The sequence below is a fragment of the Astyanax mexicanus genome, chromosome 17, assembly GCF_023375975.1.
Source record: "Astyanax mexicanus isolate ESR-SI-001 chromosome 17, AstMex3_surface, whole genome shotgun sequence".
Classification (NCBI taxonomy): Eukaryota; Metazoa; Chordata; class Actinopteri; order Characiformes; family Acestrorhamphidae; genus Astyanax; species Astyanax mexicanus.
Genome location: NC_064424.1, coordinates 14496776 through 14522597, shown reverse-complemented (window position 1 = coordinate 14522597; position 25822 = coordinate 14496776). Strand labels below are relative to the sequence as shown.

The following is a 25822-nucleotide window of genomic DNA, read 5'->3' as shown; positions in this document are numbered from 1 at the left end:
GAGATAGGGGGAGGCAGACGGATGGGGCGGTCCAGCGCAGGCCATGGCAGAGCTGGAGAGCCTGTGGTCTGGTCGGGGACGCTTCTATACGTGCCCAGTCTCTAGTAGCCCCAGCATCAGTACCAGCACCAGCAGCCCAGGCATGTAGAGAATGAGAACCAACCACAGAGGACCAGAGCTCTGGTTGAGCTGAGAAACGCACCTGCAGGATGGGACTCACCTGCTTCAAGTCTTGGAAGTTCAACAGCAGTACACAAAAAGGTCAGTGCACTCTTGTACTTCTGGTGCTTGTTGTTTTCACATTGTGTATAGACTGTATATATAGTTGCACCGCGCTTCAGTATGGACAACTGAGAGACGTAGAGGACGTAAGTATAGGTATGCATTGAGTGTCGTCGCAGAGAGGTCACTGTGTTCTTACAGCGAGACGCTAAATCAATTTCATTCAGTTCAACTTTGCTACTATTCCAGACCAGCACAACAAAATGTGTTCTTCTTACGTGATCTTGTACAATATAGACATGTACTTCCATCAATGAGCCAATCAAAGTGCAGGACTAGACACAGTAGTTCTGCTTAGCGGTCACCAACACCACCTGTTCCATCTAATTACTGCTTCCAGGACTATATCCAGACTGCAGGCAAATCAAATTTCTGTCTCAAATTAAATCTGTTGAGATGACTGTGTGCACTGTTATTTGGAAGCAATCAGATTGGATTTGCATGTCTGGACATCACAAATGTCAGCTTCAGCATCAGTAACTAACCTTTGGCACTCTTTCTGAACCCATGCACTGCATCACTCTGGATTTGATGTGGTTGTTTGTTGGGTTGTGAGTGATTGATGCAAAAGCTATGTTGACATCCAACATGATTATTCAGAATGTCCAGACTGATACATCTGTATAAATCGGATTGTACCACCCACAAACTTGATTTAAAACTGATTTGTAAAAATCTGATTCCATGTAGTTTCTATCAAAATCAATCAGATTTGGGATGACTATTTTAACATACCCAAGAAGTAATTAATCAGATGAAAAGGGTGAGTTAGACTTTGGATAGAGGTGTGACCTGTAGAACAGTAGCTGTCCATGAGCAGGTTTAGAGATCCTTGCTGTGGAAAAGTGCTATACTGGACTGGGGGGTCATTTTAAAACCTGGGCCTTGCTTGGAAGCTCTCATGCACAGTTCACCTGAAGCCTAAAGGTCAAAGGAATTGGATGCTAGACTGGATGTTCACTTGGTCAATTTTACAAATTAGTTAAATGCAAAGGTTAAACTGCATTTACTGCTGTGCAATATGACTAAATGATATATAAGCTTAATCTCATAGAAGATTAATTTATACAAGTACTTATTGTTTGTTTGTGGTTTTTAAGCATAAATATTTCCCAATATTTGGTGAATAAATGAGAAATTGTATGTAAATCGATGGCTTAGCTTTTGACTAAAGGTGGCTTTTCAGTACATAAGCAGAGGTAGAGTTAATGAAGAACTATTTAAAACTCAGTCGTAATTTTGGAGACTAAAAAGATCTTTAGGAAACTCGCACAAAATTGCCATTCTTAAACTTAAACTTAATTAAACGTAATATTTCAACTTGTTGAACTTAAATTGCTGAGAACAATTATTATTGGGTATTACACCCCAGGTTTATTGTTAACAGGCCCCTACCCAGTGGGCTGTAAAATAATGGCAAAAAACAGTTTCATCAATGGTAGGTGAGGGGAAGTAAGATGGGATGTGTGGGGTGTTCTCACAGTTTGGTAATTCTTTTTTCTCAAATATAACCAATGAACCAACCTCTCCAACCCTGCTGCTGGAATCAAGTCTATTAGATATCAGCTATCATTGTTAGCAATGTTCGAAGTTAGCATTGCTAGTGAAACAGATAAAAATAAAGCATAATGTGGTATTTTGTGCAGCTAAACAGCAATAGAAACATGTCCACCAATAGAAGTTGGACAGTACTATGTGTATGACTGTGTATGACTGATTTAATGAGACACTAATATATAGAAGTGCTAGTTAATAAACTGTATAACATTTCTGCTTTTGCTACTGTTGATGTGTGAGGCAGCCATCTTGGATTCAGAACTCGTGTATATGCCATACAGTATTTTACAATAAAAAAACAACAACACCCACACCTAAAAAATACAGACCAAACATAACTGCCAAGCACATTAATTTGACATTTCTCATCATACAACATAAAATATATATTTATTATCAATGTCAAATGAAATTCCAATTTTTTTTTAGTACAATTAGAACAAATTCAAGAGTAAAAAATGCAAACAAATATTTTTATTTTATTTTTTCATTAACTTTAAAATTTAAAAATCTAAAGATCCTTTTCTTCTTAAAAATTAATGTCAACAATTTTGAGGAAAGCCAAGATTGAAGTTCATCCCTTTAAGCACAAAAGGGAATACAACCAGGATATAAAATATGCTCTGTTTTTTTAACATTAGCATCACAATACTTCTAATATAAAATGTATTGGGATAATATTTAACATTTGTAATTAAATATCTGTATCTAGGTCTTATCTAATTAGCAATATTAACTTTAACATTTTGATGTACAAATTGTCTTTTTATGGCAAAGGGGTAAACTTTCTTTGGCTCTACTGAATTCTATCCTGTAAAAAAAATCCAACATTTGAGCTGAAATGGAATGCAGAGTTTTTACAGAATTTGTGCACCCACACACTCTTAACGACAGCAATTATACGTCTCAGGTGGGGTTGATTAGAGTTCAGAGCAGAGGTCTGCTGGCAGGCAGCTCTCCAGGACTGGTAAACAGGGTTGGGGTTCACTGCTATTTGCAATTAACAATTAACAGGTAAGCTAAATCAAGAGTGTTTGAGCAAGAAGGTCACTACACTCTCCAAGACCAGAGTTGTGGACCCTGCATTAGTTTTTTAGGTTTTTCTTTAATAATAGTATGGCTTAGTGCATGTTTATTAGTTGGCATGTTTGTTACTTATATAGCACAGACTGTTTTTGTATTGCAATCATAAAATAATTCTTTATATATAGTAAAGATTTTTTTTTTGTGAACAATTGTTTTTATTATTATTATTTTCTTTTTTTTAACAACCACCCATAAATTCCTCCCCCCTTCCTGACAGACCCACCCAGATATATCAATATACATTCACATTTGAAGAGAAAAAAAAAAACAAGAAAATGTATAATATTCCATCCATCAGTCACAATAGTTGTGAAAGTTCACTTATGTACAAGAAGCAGCTTTACCTTTTCAAAGGCGTCCCGCCATCTTCTCAATGTCCTGGCCTTGGCACCATGTATACAAGCTGTTGATAGTTCCATAGATATGATGTCCAGTAAAGTTTGAATGTGCAATCCCAGCGTTTAGTCAACTGGAGTTTTGCAGCTGTAAAAGCTGCCAACAGTAAATTCCTCTGCCATGATGACAAATTATAAAAATTAATAAATCCAGAGTTAAGGATAATCCGATGTCAATTGGCTCCAAAATGTTGATAGTGTAGGACAGGACCAGAAATAATGCAGAAAAGTTCCTAATTCCCCTAGGTGACATGCATCGCATAAGGGAGAATTTGTCAGGTGCATATAGTATAGCTTAGCTAAATATTTTCTGAATGCATTATAATGTGTTATGGATGTGTTCATAAAGTCTTATGGACATGACATTCATAGAAAGTGTTACCAGGTTCAGTCGGCTGGTGCTCTAGGAGGTTATTAGGTTGTACACTTGTAAAGTGGGCTTGACCTACTGCTCTGCTTTTATAACACTGCAGAACTGCAGCACTTTAACACAGACAGGCATGTGCATCACCATAAGTGGACCTATCAATACAGTCTCACTGCAGTTCTTCAGGTGGGCATGGTGGCTTCAGACACACACCACAGAGGTTATTGGGCCAGACAGATTCTGTTTGATGGCTCAGGAAGGGATCATATCACAGACATGAAAGCCACGAGCAAACAGTGCAGTGATTTGCGGTGAAGGCAGTGATGGATGGATGAAGGACAGTTATAGTGTAGCTGAAGACACGGCTACTTAGCGTAACGAGCTGGAGGAGACTCGGCTGCCAAACGGAAGCTGGTGCACCAAAACACTCACAATCAGTGGAGAGATAGAGAAGTAAGTGGATAAACAGTGCAGGTGCATAAATCAAGCACTTTAGTCGTGAATATCAAAAGACTCTGTCAGATTAATGCTCCAAATCCATGACTCATGAAGTGATGCTGTGAGACTTGATAACATTTGGTTGATAAGGTTGAAACTAAGGGAGATAAAGCAGAACAAAGACCATCTTTGCTTACTGTAATAAGACGTACCAAGACTAGTGAGATGATGTTCCGCCAACAACAAAGACCTAAAAGAAGATTCGGTACCACCTTATAAAAGGTTTTAAAAGGTGTATAAATAGTTGATAAATGAGTTTATTAATTAGTATAATTAGGTTGTAATTACTTAAAAATACATTAATATACAGTTACAGCACATAAAAAGAAAGAGAGATATCGTTTGCCAAATATTGATTTCAAATTCATTTATACAGTCAAACCTCAGATCATTCTGGATGCTTATCTTACTTGGTTTTAACATATCTTATGTAACATATAACACATTAACATATCTAATAAAATATGTGTTGTAACTGCATATTAATATTTTTAAGTATAAACAACCTAAATAATATAATAAATAAACGACTTATATACTCTTTATAACCCCTTAGTATGTGAACTAAACCCTTAGTAACTAAACACTTAGTTAAACCTTATAAATATGCAAAAATACTGTATGTCCAAAATTTTGTAGACACTAGGCCATCACCAATTTCTCTAAAAGCAAAGATATTATTAGAGAGTTTATCCTCTTTTTGCTGTAGCATTTGGCTTTACACAAGTTTTTCAAAACTTTTAAACTCGTTTCTATAGCACCCATATTGTCAAACAATTCAGTGAGGGCAGCTGATATATTTTGCCATGGATATTGTTTTCAGTTGTCCAATTAGTAGTTTGACTGTGGCTATTGTTTTTTTTGTTATAAGAATGCATTCTAATGTATCAGTGGCTCTATATGTTACTGGAAGTTATTGGCTAAAATGGCCACATTCAACATCCCATCCAATTGGACTTATACAGTCCAAAACAGCAGTTGTCTGTACTTTATTGCCATGTTCTTCACATCATTAAACCCCTTTAACTTTTATCTATAGGCTATCAAATCCATTTAGACGAGAGTTCCTAACCAGTATCTGTGCTCTCTTATCAGTGCATGACAGAGTGACTGATCTAGACATGCTCTGGGGCTTGGTTAAACAATAAAGGGGGGGACAGTAATGTCACTGAGAGGGCTAATGTTCAGTGTCCGTTGCAGCAGCGACTTCCTTGAATGCTCAGGAACGTCCTCTTGTTCCGTTATCATTAAGCTATAGCAGGTCCTGCCAGCCATGCTCGGAATAGAGGAGGTATTGATAAACCACTTAGCTGGTTTTTACCGCTCTCTGTTGGTTAAGGGAAAGTGTCCTGCTGAAATTAATTACTGCACTCTCTCAGCAAATGTGAGCGGAATCTGGAGCAGCGTTTAATTGTGGCCGAGACCCGTTCTGTGATTAATATCTCCTCCGAGAAATGTATGGAGGGAAAACAGCAAGACTTTTTAATTAAATTATGAAAATCAATGCAGTGCTCTTCCCCTGTTGAACTCCAGCGGTGCTTAAAGATAAGAAATGGTCACCCGATTCATCTCAGGCCATCTTCCAGACTGACCGAAAAGGACAGTGTGTCCGTGATTAGAGGATCCACTCAAACCGCTTCATTTAATCAGTACTGAGACGATTCTTATCTGATTGTCTGCACAGGGAAATTCAGTACAGTTGTTTCTTCTGCTCCTTGGTCAATTTATGCTGTATTCATATGCTAGTTTCCTGAGAGCACTGTTAACATGACCTGAGCCTGGGGCCCATCTGCCATTTACTAGTCGTTTACTAGTGGCCCACATACCCCTTTAGGAAAGATGGCGGAGATGAGTTGTTGGTCATTTTTAAACTATAGGGTTCATACACATTTTAACTAATACATTTCCATGATTTTTCATGATTTTCCATGTTCTCAAGGCAAATTTTATGACCATAAGATATTTAAACTGCACTGTTAACATGACCTGAGCCTGGGGCCCATCTGCCATTTACTAGTCGTTTACTAGTGGCCCACATACCCCTTTAGGAAAGATGGCGGAGATGAGTTGTTGGTCATTTTTAAACTATAGGGTTCATACACATTTTAACTAATACATTTCCATGATTTTTCATGATTTTCCATGTTCTCAAGGCAAATTTTATGACCATAAGATATTTAAAACATCAGTGCAGACATGGACAATAAATCTTCAAAATCTTCAATAATAATAAAATATGTGTCAGATTCTGAGAGTTCTATTGTGTGGGGCTATATAACTCAATAACTGAACTAACTCTGAGCTGATATATTTGTTAGCTCAAAATAGCTTTTCTCAGTTGATAAATGGAAACGCACATTTGTAAATAGCAAATTTCCATGACTTTACAAAAACTGTCTAGGTATTTTTGTTTTTCCAAAACTCATCCAGACCTGGAAATAGTTATTTCAAATTGAATGCATTTTTCAGGTTTTTCATGACCGTACAAACACTGAAACTAGTTCTTGTTGTTAAAAAAGTTCTGACCAGTTAAAGATGGATGGATGGCTCCTTTCTAACATCTGTAACAGACACCTACAGTATTACAGAAGACATGGTAGTGGTGTGTTAGTGTGTGTTGTGCTGGTATAGTAGACACTCACAGGTCTGCTGCGTTTGATCCACTTATAGCAAAACAACACACACACACTTGCACTTCATCCACCACCACGTCAGTGTTACTGCAGTGCTGAGAATGATCCACTACCCAAAAGTACCAGTTCTATGGTCGTGTAGGGTCCTGAACATTGAAGAACAGGTTGAAAGAAGGATAATAAAGAATGCAGAGAAACAGAATGACTACAATCAATATTTATACAACTACAAAGAACTTCTATATAAGGGTTATACCTAAATAGCATGGTTCTACATTAAGTTAAACACAGATTACCACTTAAAATTACCTACTTAAAATATACTGTTAAAAAAAAAAAGAATAATATATTATCAAATACTGATTCTGTTTTCAATCTTGCTACTTTATGACTCCCACAAACCTTTATGAGCTGCTTTAGCTGCATAATTGGCCAGTCACCATCTACTCCATTCGTCATTAGGAAGCTTCTGACCACAGGACTACTCATTACTGGGTATTACGTAGGTGGTGTGGTAGTGCCATGGTTATTTGTGTGACTTTTTTTTTTTTTTTTTACACATCTCTTACTAAGTTCTTGGTATGATCCAACATCTAAAAATACCCAGCCATGAACAGCTCTGTGGTCAGAAACTGACCACTAATCGAAGGGTAGAGGATGGACAACGTGAATTATACCACACATGTAAATATAAGAGACTTAGGTCACCAGCAGAGGGTGTACTTCCACAGTTACTGCTACAGTAGGATGCAGAAAGTGCACACTGAATAAAGTGTGTTTAACTGTTTAACTGGCTTTAGCTCTTAAATCTTCACAAATTCCAGCTATTGGTTTCCAAAAGGGACTGTCTACAAATTACATTGCTTAGTTTCTGAAAGGAATCTACATATTTTAGTGCTTATTTTTCTAAAATATATACAGTTACAAGAAAAAGTATACAAACCCTTTGGGATGACTTGGATTTCTGTGTAAATTGGTCATTAAATGGGTTCTGATCTTCATCTAAGTCACAACAATAGACAAACAGTCTGCTAAAACTAATACCACAAAACAAAATATGCATGGTTCTATTGAATACAAGATGCTAACATTCACAGTGAGGGGGGAAAGTATGTGAACCCTTAGGCTAATGACTTTTTTAAGAGCTAATTGGAACCATCTAAAAATTACAGCACTTGTTTACAGAAAGGGAGCATCTAAAAATGTAATTGTTGGTTTGTGAAAGGTCTACAATCCACAAACTACAGATCATGGTTTCCAAAAGTTTCTGTCTACAAAGTAACTTACATAGTTTCTGAAGAGACCCACTATATATTACAGCACCAAAAAATCTAAGTCATGAACAAATTACAGCGTCTTGTTTATAGACTGTACCAATTAAAGCAGTTTGAATTCTGAAAGGAATTGACATAAGCAGTTTGTTTCTCCAAGGGAATTTCAAGGCATTATTATGCTTTGTATCTAATTGAGACTGTCTAAATATTACATAGCTTAAAATTGTAACATAAAATGTATGTCAACAAAGATTATGCTATTTTAATTCAAATAATTTAATTTTAAAGTGTGAACCATATTCCTATGTAAGGCATGCCTATATGATTGGACATTCTAATATGTTTTTCTGCTCACCACATGTGTACAAAGTGGGTATCACAAAGAGTGTATCACAGTTTCTAACTGTACAGCAGCAGGGTGAGGCTGGTAGGCACTAGGCAGGTTTTTTTTTACTTTATTAAAAAAGCCAATACTGCACTTAGAGCCAAAGCAGGTAATTTTCTAGTGCATCTTGAGAACACAATGCTGTTTAAAGCATTTAATTATGCTTAAAATAAATGTAAAAGATCCGTGTTAAAAATCTTCATATTAACTATTTAAACAAAAGACCACCCTGTTGTGTGACAGAGCAGGAATGGAAAATGAAGCGGTTTATGAGTGTGCGGATTTGTTATGTCTGACTGCTGGGCTGGTATGGACTGACTGTGGGGAAAATTCCCAAGCTTATAACCACAAGCAGGTTCATACAGGTGACTTAGCGTGACTTTGGCTGCATAAACACACCCAGCATGTTGATTCACTGCTAATAGTCTATTAATTTTTTTTAAATAATTATATTATAACACTATTCTACCTGAATTATATGCAAAATAATTAAAGTCTGTTAAATGTTTTTTCTCTTTATAGTTATTTTACCTAATTTTACCATAATCTGTATTGCAACGTACATTACTTTTTAGTACAATTGAAGAAAAAAAAATGGTAAAGCCATAAATACAACTGTACTAAAAACTAATAACTATGTTTTACTATATTTTAAATATGTAAAATCCATGGTTCCCTTACATATTAAACTTAAAAGTACATGTAATAATATAAGCTACAATAAGGTATGTGAGCTTTGGTTCCTTCCAAGGTTTCTTCCTCCTCCAGCTCTAAAGGAAAATTTACCTTACCTCTGTTGTTCACTAGCGGATGTGTATTGTATTTCTTTTTCTCTGTCCTGCGATCACATTTCTGTAAAGCTGCTTTGCGACAACATTTGATTTGATTGGATATACCTTATTGTAAGGGCACAAGAAGAGATCAACTACATTTCTGGAATGTTTTTATAAGTATGCTAATTATTTTGTTTTGTGTTTTAGTGTTTAATCATGCAGCTCAGACAACAATATACTTCATATTGTATTAGAAAAGTGGCAAAAATAACATACATAACCAAACATATTTAATTACAAATTAAAAGTGATTTAGCATAAGTGAATAGATCCAAAATAACATGTTTGCTCAAGTATATAAGAGTTTCTACACAATTTAAGTATAATTTTTTCACAAGGGGAAGTTTACAAATGTTCCAAAATGACAGTGAATATTAAACTAACGAGGCAGCTCTTTCCTTAATAAAAACAAGAAAATATATTTGATCATTTTTTCATTCTTTATTGTGGATGAAGTCTTTCTGTGCTTACTGTGTGCTAAGTCAACACTAGTCTTTAAAGTGACATTTAAGATGATGGCGGGGTCACTGAAGTCCACTCAAAAGCACCCGTTCAATCTATTGCTCTATTAAGCAAGTGCCTCCCATCGATTCAAATTAGAGCTAAAGCTCTGGATGTTTGCTGTAGATTTGTGTGCACATCTCAAACTGCAATACAGAAATTATTGATCATTTTGCCAATTGGATAAAGCAGCCTGACAGAAATCCATAAATGAATTTGTTTGTAGTGTACACCAGGACAAATGCCAAGCTCTGTATGACAGGGGTTCCCAAACTTTCTCATGACTGGATCCACATACAGAGGCAGAGTGTGTCTGACAGCCCATCATTTATTTAAGTAAAATAAGAAAGATATCCCTAAGGTCTCTCTCTAGGTTTACTTTTTTCCCATTAAAAATGCATGCTGATCCAAAACTGTGATAAAGGAATGAAATAAGTACAGCCCCACACTGATACACACCTGTGTCTCTCTCTCTCCGGTAGGAAACAGAGATGTGTTAGTAAGCCCTGGATCATACTTCTTCCTGTCTAACAGCTGCGGCCAAGGGGAAGACTGGCTGAAGAACCTTGATAAGGGAGTATGGATACCTTTCACAGGTGATCTCTCACTCAGACACACACCTCAATGATCTGTAGATCTCTTTCAATGATCTGTAAATGAGGTCAGTCATGATTGTGTTATTTTAGGTTCTATGGAAAATCCGGAAGGGACTTGTGTATGCTTGTTGCTGTTTTATCTCATTGTGCCAGTATGATGCAAGTGCCTGATGTGCCAAGTCCTACATTATTCCTTGTTTAGAGAAAACAGAACAGAACATAGGGTAAAATATTGATAATGCTTGTATGATCCTAAAATGTTAGTAACAGGGTATGACATTAAACGTATAGCAAATACTAGATAAACAAAAATATTTTAATCAGGGGTGTGGTAGTGGGGGGAAAAGTGGACCTAACTACCGAGGGCCCGAGTACGGAGAGGGGCCCATGAAAATCCTGATTTTTTTTCTCTCATGTTCCTTGTGTACTGGCATGGATAGGGGCCCACTGACTTTGACAGTGTACAGGACCCAGAATTTGCTGCTGCGCCCCTGATTTTAATAAACATTACTTACTTTCCTAAACATTAAAAGGAAAGTGAAGATAAGTGAATATTTAGAAAACATTGCACACCCAGGAAGATAAATAAACGCACAAGTACAAACTGGCAAACAATGCCAAACTGACAGAAAGGCATACAGGTTAACTAATGTTTAATTGCTACTGGTTTATTTAGCTTCAGCTCAAAAGTTAGGTCTTGCTTGGTAGTTTAATTGCTGCTGGTTTATTAAGCCTTATCTCGCTAATTAGGTTTTGCTCTGTAGTTTAATTGGTACTGTATTATTTAGCTTTAGCTCGCTAGTTAGATTTCGTTTGGTAGTTTAATTGGTACTGGTTTATTTAGCTTTAGCTCGCTAGTTAGATTTCGTTTGGTAGTTTAATTGCTACTGGTTTATTTAGCTTTAGCTCGCTAGTTAGATTTTGTTTAGTAGTTTAATTGGTACTGGTTTATTTAGCTTTAGCTCGCTAGTTAGATTTCGTTTGGTAGTTTAATTGGCACTGGTTTATTTAGCTTTAGCTCGCTATTTGATTTCGTTTGGTAGTTTAATTGGTACTGGTTTATTTAGCTTTAGCTTGCTAGTTAGATTTCGTTTGGTAGTTTAATTGTTACTGGTTTAATTAGCTTTAGCTTGCTAGTTAGATTTTGCTTGGTGGTTTATTGCTACCGGTTAAGTTAGCTTAAGCTCGCTAATTAGATTTTGCTTGGTAGTTTAATTGCTACTGATTTATTTAGCTTTAGCTCGCTAATTAGAATTTGCTTGGTAGTTTAATTGCTACTGGTTTATGGCTTTATGTTTTCCTGAATGGAACAAAGTGAGACGGTGCAAAATACATAGAATAAAACATATAAGCCCAGTAACACAATTTAATTTGCCAATTTAGTATATAGTATATATTTAGTATATTTAGTAGTAAAAATCAGACATAACATACCACACAAACAAACACTCACCCCCAACTCATCACAATACACACATTCTCAGACATGGTCAATGCATTACACATACCAGGCCGATCTTAAAATGAGCTTTGTCTACAGCAGCCCACTGAACTCTGCAAACCGCATGCCCTTAAAACTGATGTCATGCATTACTGGTGAAAAAACAGAATTCCCCTCGTGTTTTTCACTTAAAGGACCGGTGTGAACATATCTAAACCAGCCAAGACAGAGGAACGTTACAGCAGTGCCACTAAAGTGTCACGCAGAGTTCAAGCATTCACAGCCTCTCGCTGCACACCTGATATATATACGTCTGGTATGAACAGATCATTCTAATTGCAATTCCTTTTTATGCTCTTCATACAGTATTTCAGCTCATAGTGAGTAGCTCTGCATATACTTCTTTCCTGTAAAGTCTGTGTGGAGGATTTTTTTTTGTAACAAAAATTAGAAACAAGTAAAAGCAAATGGACACTGAAAGACAAAACTTCATTTGTTCACTTTTTATAGCATGTTATGAATCACTCCTAACCTTGTTAACCACATGGACTGAAAATTCCACTCCGTCACCACCAAAGTGCAAAAAATACATTAATGTGCAAAAGTATTTGCCCATTTCTGATTCTGTTTTTGCATATTTATCACAGCCAGTAGTTTGAGATTCAGATAACATAAAGAAACACAATACCCTTTACAGTCCCCTGACCCAAACATCATCTTTGCAGGCATTTAACAGTATTAAACTATATCCTGACATAAAGTTTTTGTCATCTGACATCATGACCAACATTCAATCTTTAATTAATTAAGTCAAGTCAAGTAGTTTTATTGTCAATACTGCATATGTACAGGACATACAGAGAATTGAAATAACGTTACTCTCCTTACCAAAATTTACAGCAAGTACAAATAATAGATATAAAAAAAGAGAATGGGAGACACTATGGGTACAATACAGCAGGGACACAAATAGACATACATGAGACAAAAACAAGGTGCAGTAGTGTTGGGGGTGAAATAGATATATAAATAGAAATACAAAGAAATAAGATATATAATAAAGAGTGGGAGACACTATATGTACAATACAACAAGAACACAATAGACATACTTAGGACGGAAGACAACAGTGCAATATTGATGGTGATTGAGATGGAATGACAGTATAATTAGAACCTGTATAACAGTTGTGCAAATATGGTATATAGCTTAAGGCTGGTAAAGTGAATGAGTGCGTAAAGTTCTTAAAGTCCATTGAAATTGGTGGCCAGCTGGGATGGAAAATCTGTAGATAAATTTAAAAGAGCAGTACAAGCAAGGCAACCCAAGAATCTGTGTGAAACAATGAACAGACAGACTCTTCAATGCCACCAAAATGTTTACAACTGTGATACTTGCCAAGGAGTGTTACTAAGTAGTGATCATGAAGTGTGCCAAAACTTTTGCTGTGGGTCCCTTCCCTTTTTTGTATTCTCTAACTGTAAAAATAAAACAATAAGTAATCTTGCTTAAAATATAAAAAAGGATTTATCATCTTTACCCTAATGCTTTTCAGAAAACAGGTCATCTTTAACATTCTTATTATTCACAGTAATATATTTTAGACAGGGGTGCCCAAACCTTTGCGTACCATTGTATTTAGTATACCCATCACTGTCTTGGCAAGGAGCCTAGATTTAACAGCATTACAGAACACCTCCCTGCTCTCAAGGGGGCTGTCAGCTCCCCATCATTCTCTATCACACCCTTTAGTGCAGAGCAGTGAGGTGAATCTGAAGGCTGTGGTGAACATTAAAACAGCAGCACCACTGTCCAACTGTTTTATCTACCTCAACACTAACGCATTAAGAAAATTCTGTTTCCAGTAACCGATTTTGTTCTTTAAGGGGACAGTTAATTTGCCACTTGAGTCACGTCACCCTTTTGTACTCAGCGCAATGTTGTTATGCCCATAGTTGGTCTGACCTAAATTGTTCATGGCAGAAACAAATGTAGTTTATAAAAAAAATTGGCTTCACTACAGAACCCTATACTTTTTGTTCTGTTAGATTTTCTCCTGAGATCCTCTAAATTACGAGCTCAATTAAGAGTTTTAATGCCAACATTGTTACATGAAAGTTAATGCTATCTAGATGCCTTTAAAATATATTTCTCTTATTATTTTATGTATTGTCTCTAAAATGTAATTATTTTTAAACAAAGAAATATTAACAAAGTTTTACAGTCTCTCATTATTTGTTAGTACAGACTGTAGAAAACTAATGCTTCTGACCTGACAAAAAGTAATAAATATGTTTATAACGCACCTGCGTTTCTCCTCATGCCTCTGTCTGATCTCATTTATTTGCCGGTGAATTCAAGTTAATACAGGCCTAACAATGACTGACAGCTATCTATAGCCAATCAAAAACATTAATTAAAATTTTTGTTCATTATATTTATATCTTAGCATGCATTATATCGCAACATGTTTATTATGCCCCATTATACCACAGTTAGTTCCGACCCTGCAATGTGATTGGCTAAGAATTGTTTTATGAATGACATTATCAGCCGGTAATGCACTGTAACCAAAGCTCTCCATGTATTACTCCACTACATACAGGTAACCTAGCAATAAACAGCGACCTACGACTGCAGCACAGCAGTGCCAATAGTACATGTTATAGCACTCCCTCTCATGAATAATTGTTAAAGATTTTAAACAAAAACACATTAAATATTTAAACTTCTCAGGGGGAACATGTTTATTTTTAAGGGGTGGGGGTCGACTAAAGAACATTTATGTGATGTTGAGCAGTGTACCTTGAGTGCTGATCACCTTGTAGAGCTTGTCAAAACAAACTAAGAACAGAAAGGAAAGCTCTATCATGTTTCAGCTTTATTTAGCTAGCTAGATGAAGAAGACATTATAGCACTGTAACTTGTGTCACTGCCCTGTTGAAAAATCCAGATGAACACTGCAACTGATTTTATTTAGGCTGATCTATGAGAAAACTATGTTATTCTATGCTAAACTAGTCTAGCATCTTAGCTCTTGACCAGCACAGCTGTTAATTTCATTTGAGTTTGATGGTTCATCTGGTCTATCAGTGTGACCAAGGTGGTTGACCAGTGCATTAAAGAACACTAGCATGGTAAACAATTGATTCTCAAACTGAACATACTAATAACACTCAACTACAATCGCAAAGTGTGCTTGCTGGTGAATTTGTGGAGTTGGTCAAGATACAGATATACAATTCAGTGCTCAGTTGCCTAAGCTTTCATGTAGCAATATTCATATTTTGACCAGGAGAGTCAAATATGGACAGAATACAGAATGACACAAGACTTCAGTGGTATATAAATATACTCAAAAGCTCTTTAGTAGAAGACTAGGCTTAATCCTTGTTTTGAAAACTGTTATTGTTCTACACTGGATGGTTTCCAATTAATGGAACAGGTAGTAGCTATGTTCCACTCGAAACATATAGAGCCCTGAGGGAACTGTGGAAAGTCTAAGACGGCCATGTTTATCTGAGCAGTCTAGCGTTGAGCAGAACATGTTGCTCATTTCCCAGGAGATTAACATTCCTAATGAATTCTCCACATCACCTCCCAGTCATAACTACTCCATAGCCTGGGGCTCCTGCATACAAACAGATTTCTCTAACAGATAGGCCTAACTAACACACACTGGTATGGCCATGCAGTTTAAGACATCACTCACAGACTTGAGTTCTCTACACGGTTAGGTCACCGTCCCAGAAGCCATACTGGTTTGTCATCAGAGCCCAAGTTATACCCACACCAGAGACACTCATTAAAAAAAGGGCTTGGGGGGTGTGTCCAGCACAGGCCAATGGAAAACCGTTGGAGAGAAACATCCATGGGAGGTTTGGGGGCAATAGAGGGTAGAGACAGAGGGAAGGAGGGAGGGTAGAGGCAGGGATAGACTTATAGAGAGGGTAAAGAATGAGAGGGGGCTTGAAAGAAAGTGAAAGAGTGGGTTAAAGGCAACACGTTCTGGCTCATTTATTTTTAGTCAACCCGTGATAGCGTTGTGCAGCGGTAATGATTCATGGAGGGTCGAGAGAGATAGAGCCCGAGATAAAGGGAGCCACTGCCACCTTGGCTACGCTCCAACAAGCCTGCAGTGGAGTAGCCTGATACAGGGGGCGAGAGGTGGGGGGTGGGGGGAAAAGCAGAAGAGGGCTGGGAGAGGGAGATAGAGAGAGAGAGAGCAAGAGAGGAAGTAAGACATAGGGTGGGAGTGATTGGGGTTTAGAGAGAGACACACTAGAGAGAAGAGGAAGAGAAAGAGAGAGTGACAAAATAAGAAAGAGGAGAGAGTGACAGTTAGAGAGAGAGACATAGGGTCAAAACGAGAGAGAGAGAGAGAGAGAGAGAGAGAGAGAGAGAGAGATTGGCATTGGTTTAGAACAAGGGAGAAAAAGTGACAGACAGAGAGAGGAACATAGGACAAGGAAGAAAGAAAGAAAAAGTAAAGTAAAAAAAAAAAAAAAAAACAGATAAAGAGAGAGACATAGGAATGGTAAATGTTATGACAAGGCAGAGAAGGGCAACAGAGGCCAAGACTGTGATCATGTGACATCTGGTAAAAGAGAGCACTTGCAATTCCAAAGGTATTCAAGGAGGAGCTGCTCTGAATTGACTGACCAGCAGTTAAGGAGGCAGCTTTGATTTGACTTCTGGCCTAAGGAGGTGCCAACTGGCGTCACTGGAAACTCCTGTTCATAGTTAATGGAAGACCTACGTCTGGTCAAAGACAAACAAACATCTCTGCTCTGCTGCTGACTGTGCCATGTGACCTGGACCACCTGTGAGCACCTGCAAAGAAACCTGAGTCTCCAAGGGTTTGTGAAGGAGGTAAAAAGAAACCCACGGAAGCCCCTGGAGAGGTGAGCTAACTGGAGTTCAGAAGCCAGAGGTCAATGCTCTGCTAAGACTGGACAAGTCTGCAACCAAGGCGGCATCATGAACTGGAGCTGAACTGCAGTGTCAACATAGTACCAACTAGGGGTATCAATATTGTGTTGAATTGCAGCATTATTTTGGCAATATTGTATTGTAGTATCTTCAGAAACAGTATCGATTATCAATTTTTAGTTTATATGTTAAGATGGTGGTAGACAGTGGTTCATCTTGTATTGTGTTTAAAGTTTAAACCACTGAACAGCAGTGTTGTAGTCACTGGTGTCATTAGGTTCCACTGTTCAGACTGCAGGAAAAGAAACTTTTTCTTTTATTCAGCTTTTATAAATATGATGCCTAGTTTATTTATATACTATGACTTAAAAATAATAATAATACAGCATATTACCATGCTTACAGTATCACAGTACTGTGATAATCACATTATGTTGAATTGTTAGCCCTCTATTATATGTACCACAATATCGAAAAGTTATTGCAAATATAAAGCCCTGGTATCAACACCAGTATTGTTTATAGAAGACTGATTAACGTTCACAACAATTTAATGGAACTAAGAATTTGAACCATGAATTTAATGCAGCGTTTTTAGCTTTTTTAAGAAAATGTCATTTATGTAATCTATGTGCATTAGACATGCTGCAATAGAACAATGCCTTCCCTTGAAGGATGAGGACTGTTGTCACTGCTGGAATGCTGATATCTGATTAGTGTGCATATTTGAGCCTTAGGGTCACTACTGCTTCTCCTCAGCTCAGACAGTCATTCACTCCTGAGCTCTGAAGCTGAAACCGTGCCAGGACTTATATCCGCTCACCTGTGCACAGGAGAGAGGGCTACGTGAAGAACAAGAAGAAGGAGGAGGAGGAGGAGGAGAAGAAAAGAGAGTGGGAAGAGAAGCAGGACGTGCAGTCCAGGACAGAACCTACAAGAGTTAACAAACCAGAAGACGAAGAACTCAGAAGGTGGGCAGGGTGGGTGACACTGCCCTGCTCACTGTGGTGCTTCTTGCTTGGGTATCTTAAGGAATACAGAACTAACTGGAGAGAAATCCTGATTTGAAAGGCATATTATAGGATAAAAATTCTATCTAGTGAGGAGGACAGAGGAAGAAGATGCCTGAGAACAAGCAGGCGGTCCAGAGGACAGGAAGCTACCTCTCGCACTCCGCTTACAGGAAAATCAAAAGGGTGCTGAGCTTCAAGAGGCGTGAGTATTTGATAGCTTTTGGTGCAGGGCTGCGGCATTGCTCAGGCACCTCTTGTACTGTGTTCTGCTTTTGAAAATCTTTAATCTGAACTGTGTATTATTTACTATGTTACTCCCACCCTGTTACCCACAGTGAAATCACCACTGCTGTTCAAAAGTTGTTGTATTATCTTGTCAAGATAATAATTAAATTAACTTAAACCATCTACAGATCTGTAACAATCTGGATTTAAAACAAACCAATCAGCCATAATATTAAAACCACTTGGTTTCTTTGGTGCTGCCAAAACAGCTTGACTCATCCAAACATAGACTCCACAATACATAGCCTTAATCCTTTTCTGTCTATCTATACCTTTTTTGGGATTGGACTAGAAGTGTTAGGCTTCACTTCATACTCGCATAAACAAGCCTTGGGCATCCATGACCAAGTCACTGATTTATCAGTACTCTGCCCCTGGGGCACTTTTGGTAGATATATACCACAGGATACTGGGAGTAACCTGGGAGTATTTCTTACATTATCTCTGACTTTGCTTTAATTTAAGTGCAGACAGTATGAACCCAAAACATTTCATGTTTTATCTTTTTTCATTTATTAATATACATCAATTTCTGCATTTCAAGCCTGCAACACAACACACTGCAAAAAAAGTTAGAATTCAGGGAGTTTATGGCTAATAATGTGTTAAAAACACACTAAATATTAATGTGATTTCCAACAGGCAATCTCAGGATGAACAAGCAGGTGATTATAATCATCATTTGGCTTGACAGCTGTTTCCATTAAAGACAAATATTATAAGATATAATATATGATTAATATTAGGATGTTTAAAATGCTTTGTGTTACTCATTTTCAAAAGCACCAGTCTTTTCAATCTGGGTTCAAATGCATTATTAAACAGTGGAAATGTGTATTGTGGTCAGACGATCAGTATACCAGATCTATTTGGGAACAACAGACACTGTGTGATCCAGACCAAAGATGAAAAGGACCATCCAGGCTGTTATCAGCAACAAGTCCAAAATCCAGCATCTGTAATGATATGGGTGTTTGCCCTTCTGTGACAGCAGACAGGGTTACATGCAATGCCTATATCTAGGCATAGAACATGTTGTCCACGCATGTTTTAACAAGACAATGCAAAACCATATGCTGCACACATTACAAAAGCATGGCTGTAAAAGAAGAGGGTAAAGGTACTAGGTACTGACCTGCCTGCAGCCCAGACCTGTCTCCAATACATAGCGTGTGGAGAATTTTGAAATGAAAAATGTGATGACAACCCTGTGCTGTTCCACACCTTAAGACATGTATGCAATAAGAATGGCATAAAAAACCCATCTGCAATATTTAATTGCCTGGTAACCTTGGTGCCAAATGTCCTTTGTCAAATGTTGTAAGACGGAATATCAGCATCAGAAAGTGGTATATGATTTATTGTCCCAACTGAAATACTGAAATGAATAAATGGTATTTTATTTCATGGTATTGTATTTCAAAATACAGGTCTCGAAGAAATTAAGAGACCATTTCAGTTTCTGAATCAGTTTCTCTGATTTAGTTATTTATAGGTATATGTTTGAGTCAATTTTTTGTTTTATTCTGTAAACTACAGACAACATTACTCCCAAATTCTAAATAAAAATAGTCATTTAGAGCATTTATTTGCAGAAAATGAGAAATGGCTGAAATAACAAAAAAGATGCAGAACTTTCAGACCTCAAATAATGCAAAGAAAACATGTTCAGATTCATAACGTTTTAAGAGTGGAATGACCCTGGATTTTATCACAATTTTTATGCATCTTGGCATGTTCTCCTCCACCAGTCTTACACACTACTTTTGGATAATTTATGCCACTCCTGGTGCAAAAATACAAGCAGTTCAGTTTGGTTTGATGGCTTGTGATCATCCAGCTTCCTCCTGATTATATTCCAGAAGTTTTCAATTTGGTAAAATCAAAGAAACCCATCATTTTTAAGTGATCTCAAGAGCTGCATAAAAAATATATTGCGCACAAACTTTTTTTCTGATTTACTTTTTTTTTTTTTCCCTCTTAACGCGCCTATTTAAAAAACACCTTCACGGGTGTAATTATAACGAGACATTCAGTGGTTTAAATGTTCTGGCTGATCTGTATACAGGCTAATTTGTGTTACAAAATTATTTTACATAGTTGAATACAGACAAACTTTTGAATGGCAGTGTAACAAATCCAGGAAATAAACCATGACACTCAGCCCATAACTGCTCTTGTCTTTTTGTTGCAGGAGTGTTTGGTCAGCGGCTAGAAGAGACGGTGCTGTATGAGCGCCGCTATGGCGATCACATGGCTCCTCTGGTGGTGGAGCAGTGTGCCGACTTCATCAGGGCACGGGGGTTGCTGGAGGTGGGGCTGTTCAGACAGCCCGGCCAGGCCACTCTGGTCAAAGAGCTTCAGGAAGCCTTTGATGCAGGAGAAAAACCATCATTTGACAGGTAAGTGCTATCAGCACACAAAGAGCATCTATTATAGAACTTTTTGGGCACAAACGGCAAGTCATTCCAGTCATATCGGGTACCAGATATCATTCATAGCATACCATCCAAAGAGATCAAAGCCTTTAGGGGGAGAGAACAGTGTAAGACAAATTGCACAGAAATGGCAAAACTGTAAAACAACTTCCCTGTAAAATTATTAGTTTTCATGTGTTTACAGTAATAGTTAAAGTTTCATACTGAGTTATAGTTTATTAAAAAATGTTAAAACACTTAATTTTAATAAATACAGCCAAATATTGCCGTAATTTTTATAGTTTCTTACTGTTTATTAAAATAACTAGTTGTTTTTATTTTATACAGTGCATTAGGCCAGATAATCTCTCACATTCAAACATTAACAGCCACCTTTTCCAATGGCATATATTTACATCAGTGCATCTCCTAGTCTACTTTTGGCTTTTAGCCAATATAAATCAACTGTTAGTAGTCACTGAGGCAAGGCATTCACGCATTACATAAAATATACAGGAGAATACCTAAGAGAAGATAGTCCAGGGGAAATGACTATACATTGACGGGGAGTGTTCAAACATAAATCAAATTCTGTTCTTTACCGTGTGTTACCATATTTCACAAAAAAGCTGATGTATGTGTTTTTTACTATCCTAGCAGCACGGATGTCCACACAGTGGCATCATTGTTGAAGTTGTATCTCAGGGAACTGCCTGAACCACTTGTGCCCTTCTCCCGCTACCAAGAGTTTCTTATGTGTGGCAAGAAAATCCCTGCAGACAGGGAGCAGGTAACTGTCTAACTGCCGCATCCACTGCAGCACATTACATTATTACATTGCAAGCGGCTTACGTTATGTTGCATCATCCAGTACATACTCCTACCCACACTGCTTTCAATATATTCCTCTTAAGTGTGTATTAAAAATGAATGATCATGCAGCCTCCACATTCTCAAGACATGTATAGAGAACAGTCCCTCTGATACTTAGCTTTATAACACCAAGGCTGGGAGGAGCTGCTATTAGGCACACAGCAAGTCAGGAAAGTCAATCCTTTAGTATTTGGCTCACTTAGTAATCTTTGAAATGTTGTCGGGCATCTCCACTCGTGCATGATCAGCCTCCAATGATACTGGAAACAAAACTCAAATGACCATATAAAAATCATATTTTAAATTACTGATTAAATCTGCTAAAACATCATGGATAGTTTGTAGCATTTATCTCAATAAAGTGCAAATAAACCGTTTTTTTTAGCTACTGCAATTGCACAGATTTCCACATTTAGGATTGCTCTTCCTTGAACCATTCTCGGCACAGCCAACAAGTTGATTGGCTGCTTGTGATGAAAGGCACTTTTCATCCCATTTATATTTCAACCATATTTTATTAAAAATGTCTATGTTAAAGCTGGAGTCCACCAGCAGATAATGCCCTGCATCATGAAAAAGTTCGTGCCACTGCTTGGGAATTAGATTGTGTTATACAGTTGTGGTCAAAAGTTTACATACACTTGTAAAAAAACATAATGTTATGGCTGTCTTGAGTTTTCAATAAGTTCTACAACTCTTATTTTTCTGTGATAGAGTGATCGGAACACATACATGTTTGTCACAAAAAACAGTCATAAAATTTGGTTCTTTCATAAATTTATTATGGGTCTGCTGAAAATGTCACCAAATCTGCTGGGTCAAAAATATACATACAGCAACAAAATTTGTCAATTTTGGTGATGTAGCGAGTTGTGTCAATCAAATTAGCTTCATGTCATGGCCTCTTCACTTCTTGTAAGTGATTCTGATTGACTACAGCTGTTGACTTCTCATGAGCCCATTTAAATAGGGCTCATTTGACCCAGTGATTAGACTCAGCTACAAAAGCTACAATGGGAAAGTCAAAGGAACTCAGTGTGGATCTGAAAAAGCGAATTATTGACTTGAACAAGTCAGGGAAGTCACTTGGAGCCATTTCAAAGCAGCTACAGGTCCCAAGAGCAACTGTGCAGACAATTATATGCAAGTATAAAGTGCATGGAACAGTTGTGTCACTGCCACGATCAGGAAGAAAACGCAAGCTATCACATGCTGCCGAGAGGAGATTGGTCAGGATGGTCAAGAGTCAACCAAGAATCACCAAGAAGCAGGTCTGCAAGGATTTGGAAGCTGATGGAACACAGGTGTCAGTCTCCACAGTCAAGCGTGTTTTACATCGCCATGGACTGAGAGGCTGCCGTGCAAGAAAGAAGCCCTTGCTCCAGAAAAGGCACCTTAAGACTCGGCTGAAGTTTGCTGCTAATCACATGGACAAAGATAAAACCTTCTGGAGGAAAGTTCTCTGGTCAGACGAAACAAAAATTGAGCTGTTTGGCCACAACACCCAGCAATATGTTTGGAGGAGAAAAGGTGAGGCCTTTAATCCCAGGAACACCATGCCTACTGTCAAGCATGGTGGTGGTAGTATTATGCTCTGGGGATGTTTTGCTGCCAGTGGAACTGGTTCTTTGCAGAAAGTAAATGGGATAATGAAGAAGGAGGATTACCTCCAAATTCTGCAGGAAAACTTAAAACCATCAGCCCGAAGGTTGGGTCTTGGGCGCAGTTGGGTGTTCCAACAAGACAATGACCCAAAACACACATCAAAAGTGGTAAAGGAATGGCTAAACCAGGCTAGAATTAAGGTTTTAGAATGGCCTTCCCAAAGTCCTGACTTAAACCCCATTGAGAACATGTGGACAGTGCTAAAGAAACGGGTTCATGCAAGAAAACCATCACATTTAGCTGAACTGCACCAATTCTGTCAAGAAGAGTGGTCAAACATTCGACCTGAAGCTTGCCAGGAGCTTGTGGATGGCTACCAAAAGCGCCTAGTTGCCGTGAAAATGGCCAAGGGACATGTAACCAAATACTAATGTTGCTGTATGTATATTTTTGACCCAGCAGATTTGGTGACATTTTCAGCAGACCCATAATAAATTTATGAAAGAACCAAATTTTATGACTGTTTTTTGTGACAAACATGTATGTGTTCCGATCACTCTATCACAGAAAAATAAGAGTTGTAGAACTTATTGAAAACTCAAGACAGCCATAACATTATGTTTTTTTACAAGTGTATGTAAACTTTTGACCACAACTGTATATAAGGAAATACATTGAAAGGAAAGCAGCAGTTCATAAGACTATTCTATTAAATTTAAAGCAGTGAGGAGGGGACAAAATAGTCTAGTTAATAGTATCAGTATCCTTGCACAACCCTCACTGCAACATCCAGTACCTTTATTCTAAAAACAGTGTGGTCTGTTAGGTTTGTTGGATGCAATTGCTTCCCAAATTCTGACTTGTATTTGACAAATATACTTAAAAGTACTTTTCCACAATTACACAAATTGCAATTACACATTTTTCTCCTCTGCCTTCAGGGACTGCTAGAGTTAAAAAGCCTTCTACATGAACTTCCTGTAGCTAACTTCAACCTGCTGAAATACATCTGCCAGTAAGTAGTGGGGGGACTACAGGTAAAAAAATATATGTGCCATCAGAACATTAAAACAGTTAGTTTAATTCATTTATTCCTGCAGGTTCTTAAATGAGGTCCAGGCATACTCAAGCACCAACAAGATGAGCATCCAGAACCTAGCAACTGTTTTTGGGCCAAACATCCTCCGACCCAAAGCTGAGGACCCCGAGAGTATTATTGGAGGTGAGCATACTTTTTTAAATATGGCTGACAAAAGGTGCAAGGTAGTTGAAGAGAGATGAAAAAGTGTTATTTATGTCACCAGATCAAAATGCTGGGGTTTTATATTACAATGCTTCAAATAGAAGTACTTGAAATCTGGTTTCTCTCTCCTTCTAGGGGCAGCAGTAGTGCAGCACCTAATGTCAGAGCTGATCAGAGAGCACTGCATGCTGTTTTTGAAAGAAAACCAACACAGCCCTCCAGGAACCTCGGCACCAGCCTTCACTCACACCCACAGACACTGCAGTCAGGTGGAGTGGGTGTTCTCAGAGTCCACTGGGCATTTAAGTGAACCTCAGGTGGGACAGAGTGGCGAACAACCACCTCAACAAACTCAACAGACATCCATGCAGGGCTCAAGAAAACTGTCCCTACCCCTTATGACGGAGAGGAGATCATCCTACCAAAGTTTCCGAACCCAACGTCTTATGTCCGAGACACAGCACCGGAGGCCTCGGGCTTCTCCTCAGCCCAGCTCAGCTCTGATTTATGAGAATCACAGTCTCTTAGCGCTGTCTCCCAGCACAGAACTTATCCCTTGTCTGACTAGCCCACCTTCTGCGTCGTCCTCCATGACCGCAGTCGCAGAAGGTGGAGACGACTACATGCAGGCCTGTAGCTGGCCTGATGTAGAACAGTCTGAATGGAGGAATGACAGAATCCACATGGACAGCGGTGGAAACAGCGATGCCCAGGACAGCACCCTGTCAGTATATGACAATATGGGCACTGAGGTGCAAGCAGATGGACTTGTGGAAGATCAAGAGGCAGCCTCTGAAATAAAAGGACTGGAGGCATCTCCTAGTTTGGCTGACAGTAGCAGCTCTTGGTCCTCCTGCGAAATCTTGCCCATGGACGGGGAAGGCAGGCGCGACAGAGTGGCTAGTCTCTGCCACGGCGCTGTACGTTTCTCTTCCTTTAGAACTGACTCTGGAGAAGGGGACCCACGTCCAAACTCCCCTGCCTCCTCCTCTGCCCCCACAGATGCCCCTCTGAGTACAGGCAGCAGTGAAGTCTTTCTTCCGAATGGGGACCCACAAGGTCCTGTTGCCTCCCAAGCAATACAGTGCCTACTGACTGGGCTCCGGCAGCAAATGGTCAGACAGAAGGCAGAGTATGAGGCTAAAATCAACAGGTAAACATTTTAGGGCTTTAAATATTAATAACTTTCATACTTGATTAATGAATTAATTCTTAGTAAGTTAAGCAATTATCATATTGTGCCATGATTCTGTGATTTCTTTATACCCTCCACATCATAATTACGCCATCTCTCAAAGTTGCACAACTTGCACAACAAAAGATTTGTTTGTTTGAGGTGCACCAGAACAATAAAAGCCACATTGCCTTTGCGTAGAAAATTTTACTGTTCATTATATTTCTTGTAGCAGGAAGCACCTTGCATGCATCCTGTCTTGCTGGTCATAAAAATAAAAAAAACATATACAACAATACAATTGCAGGGCAAAGAGAATACATGAAGATGTCACGGTCATTTGGCTCACCATCTGAATTACTTTTTAAATTTTTAAAATACAAATGATTAAGATTTTGAATTTTCTTGACAATATTTTGAAATATTTTTAGG

The 25822-nt window shown here is 38.2% G+C and overlaps 1 protein-coding gene across 5 annotated transcripts in view; it reads left to right on the top strand.

Annotated features, from left to right (window-relative positions):
* The first annotated feature begins 54 nt into the window (after positions 1–54).
* Positions 55–25822, top strand: part of si:ch211-247j9.1 (rho GTPase-activating protein 24) — a 27776-nt gene continuing 2008 nt past the window's right edge. The window contains exons 1-7 of one of the 5 annotated variants that reach the window (XM_022676165.2): positions 55–261; positions 10294–10407; positions 20273–20480; positions 21153–21285; positions 23915–23988; positions 24074–24195; positions 24352–25369. In XM_022676165.2, coding sequence (XP_022531886.2) covers positions 210–261; positions 10294–10407; positions 20273–20480; positions 21153–21285; positions 23915–23988; positions 24074–24195; positions 24352–25369 — 1721 coding nt within the window. In that variant the 5' untranslated portion in view covers positions 55–209. Of the gene's footprint in view, positions 262–10293; positions 10408–14606; positions 17996–20272; positions 20481–21152; positions 21286–23914; positions 23989–24073; positions 24196–24351; positions 25370–25822 lie in introns of those variants that run through there. The other 4 variants (XM_049466297.1, XM_049466296.1, XM_049466298.1 and 1 more) reach the window with 4 other exon arrangements.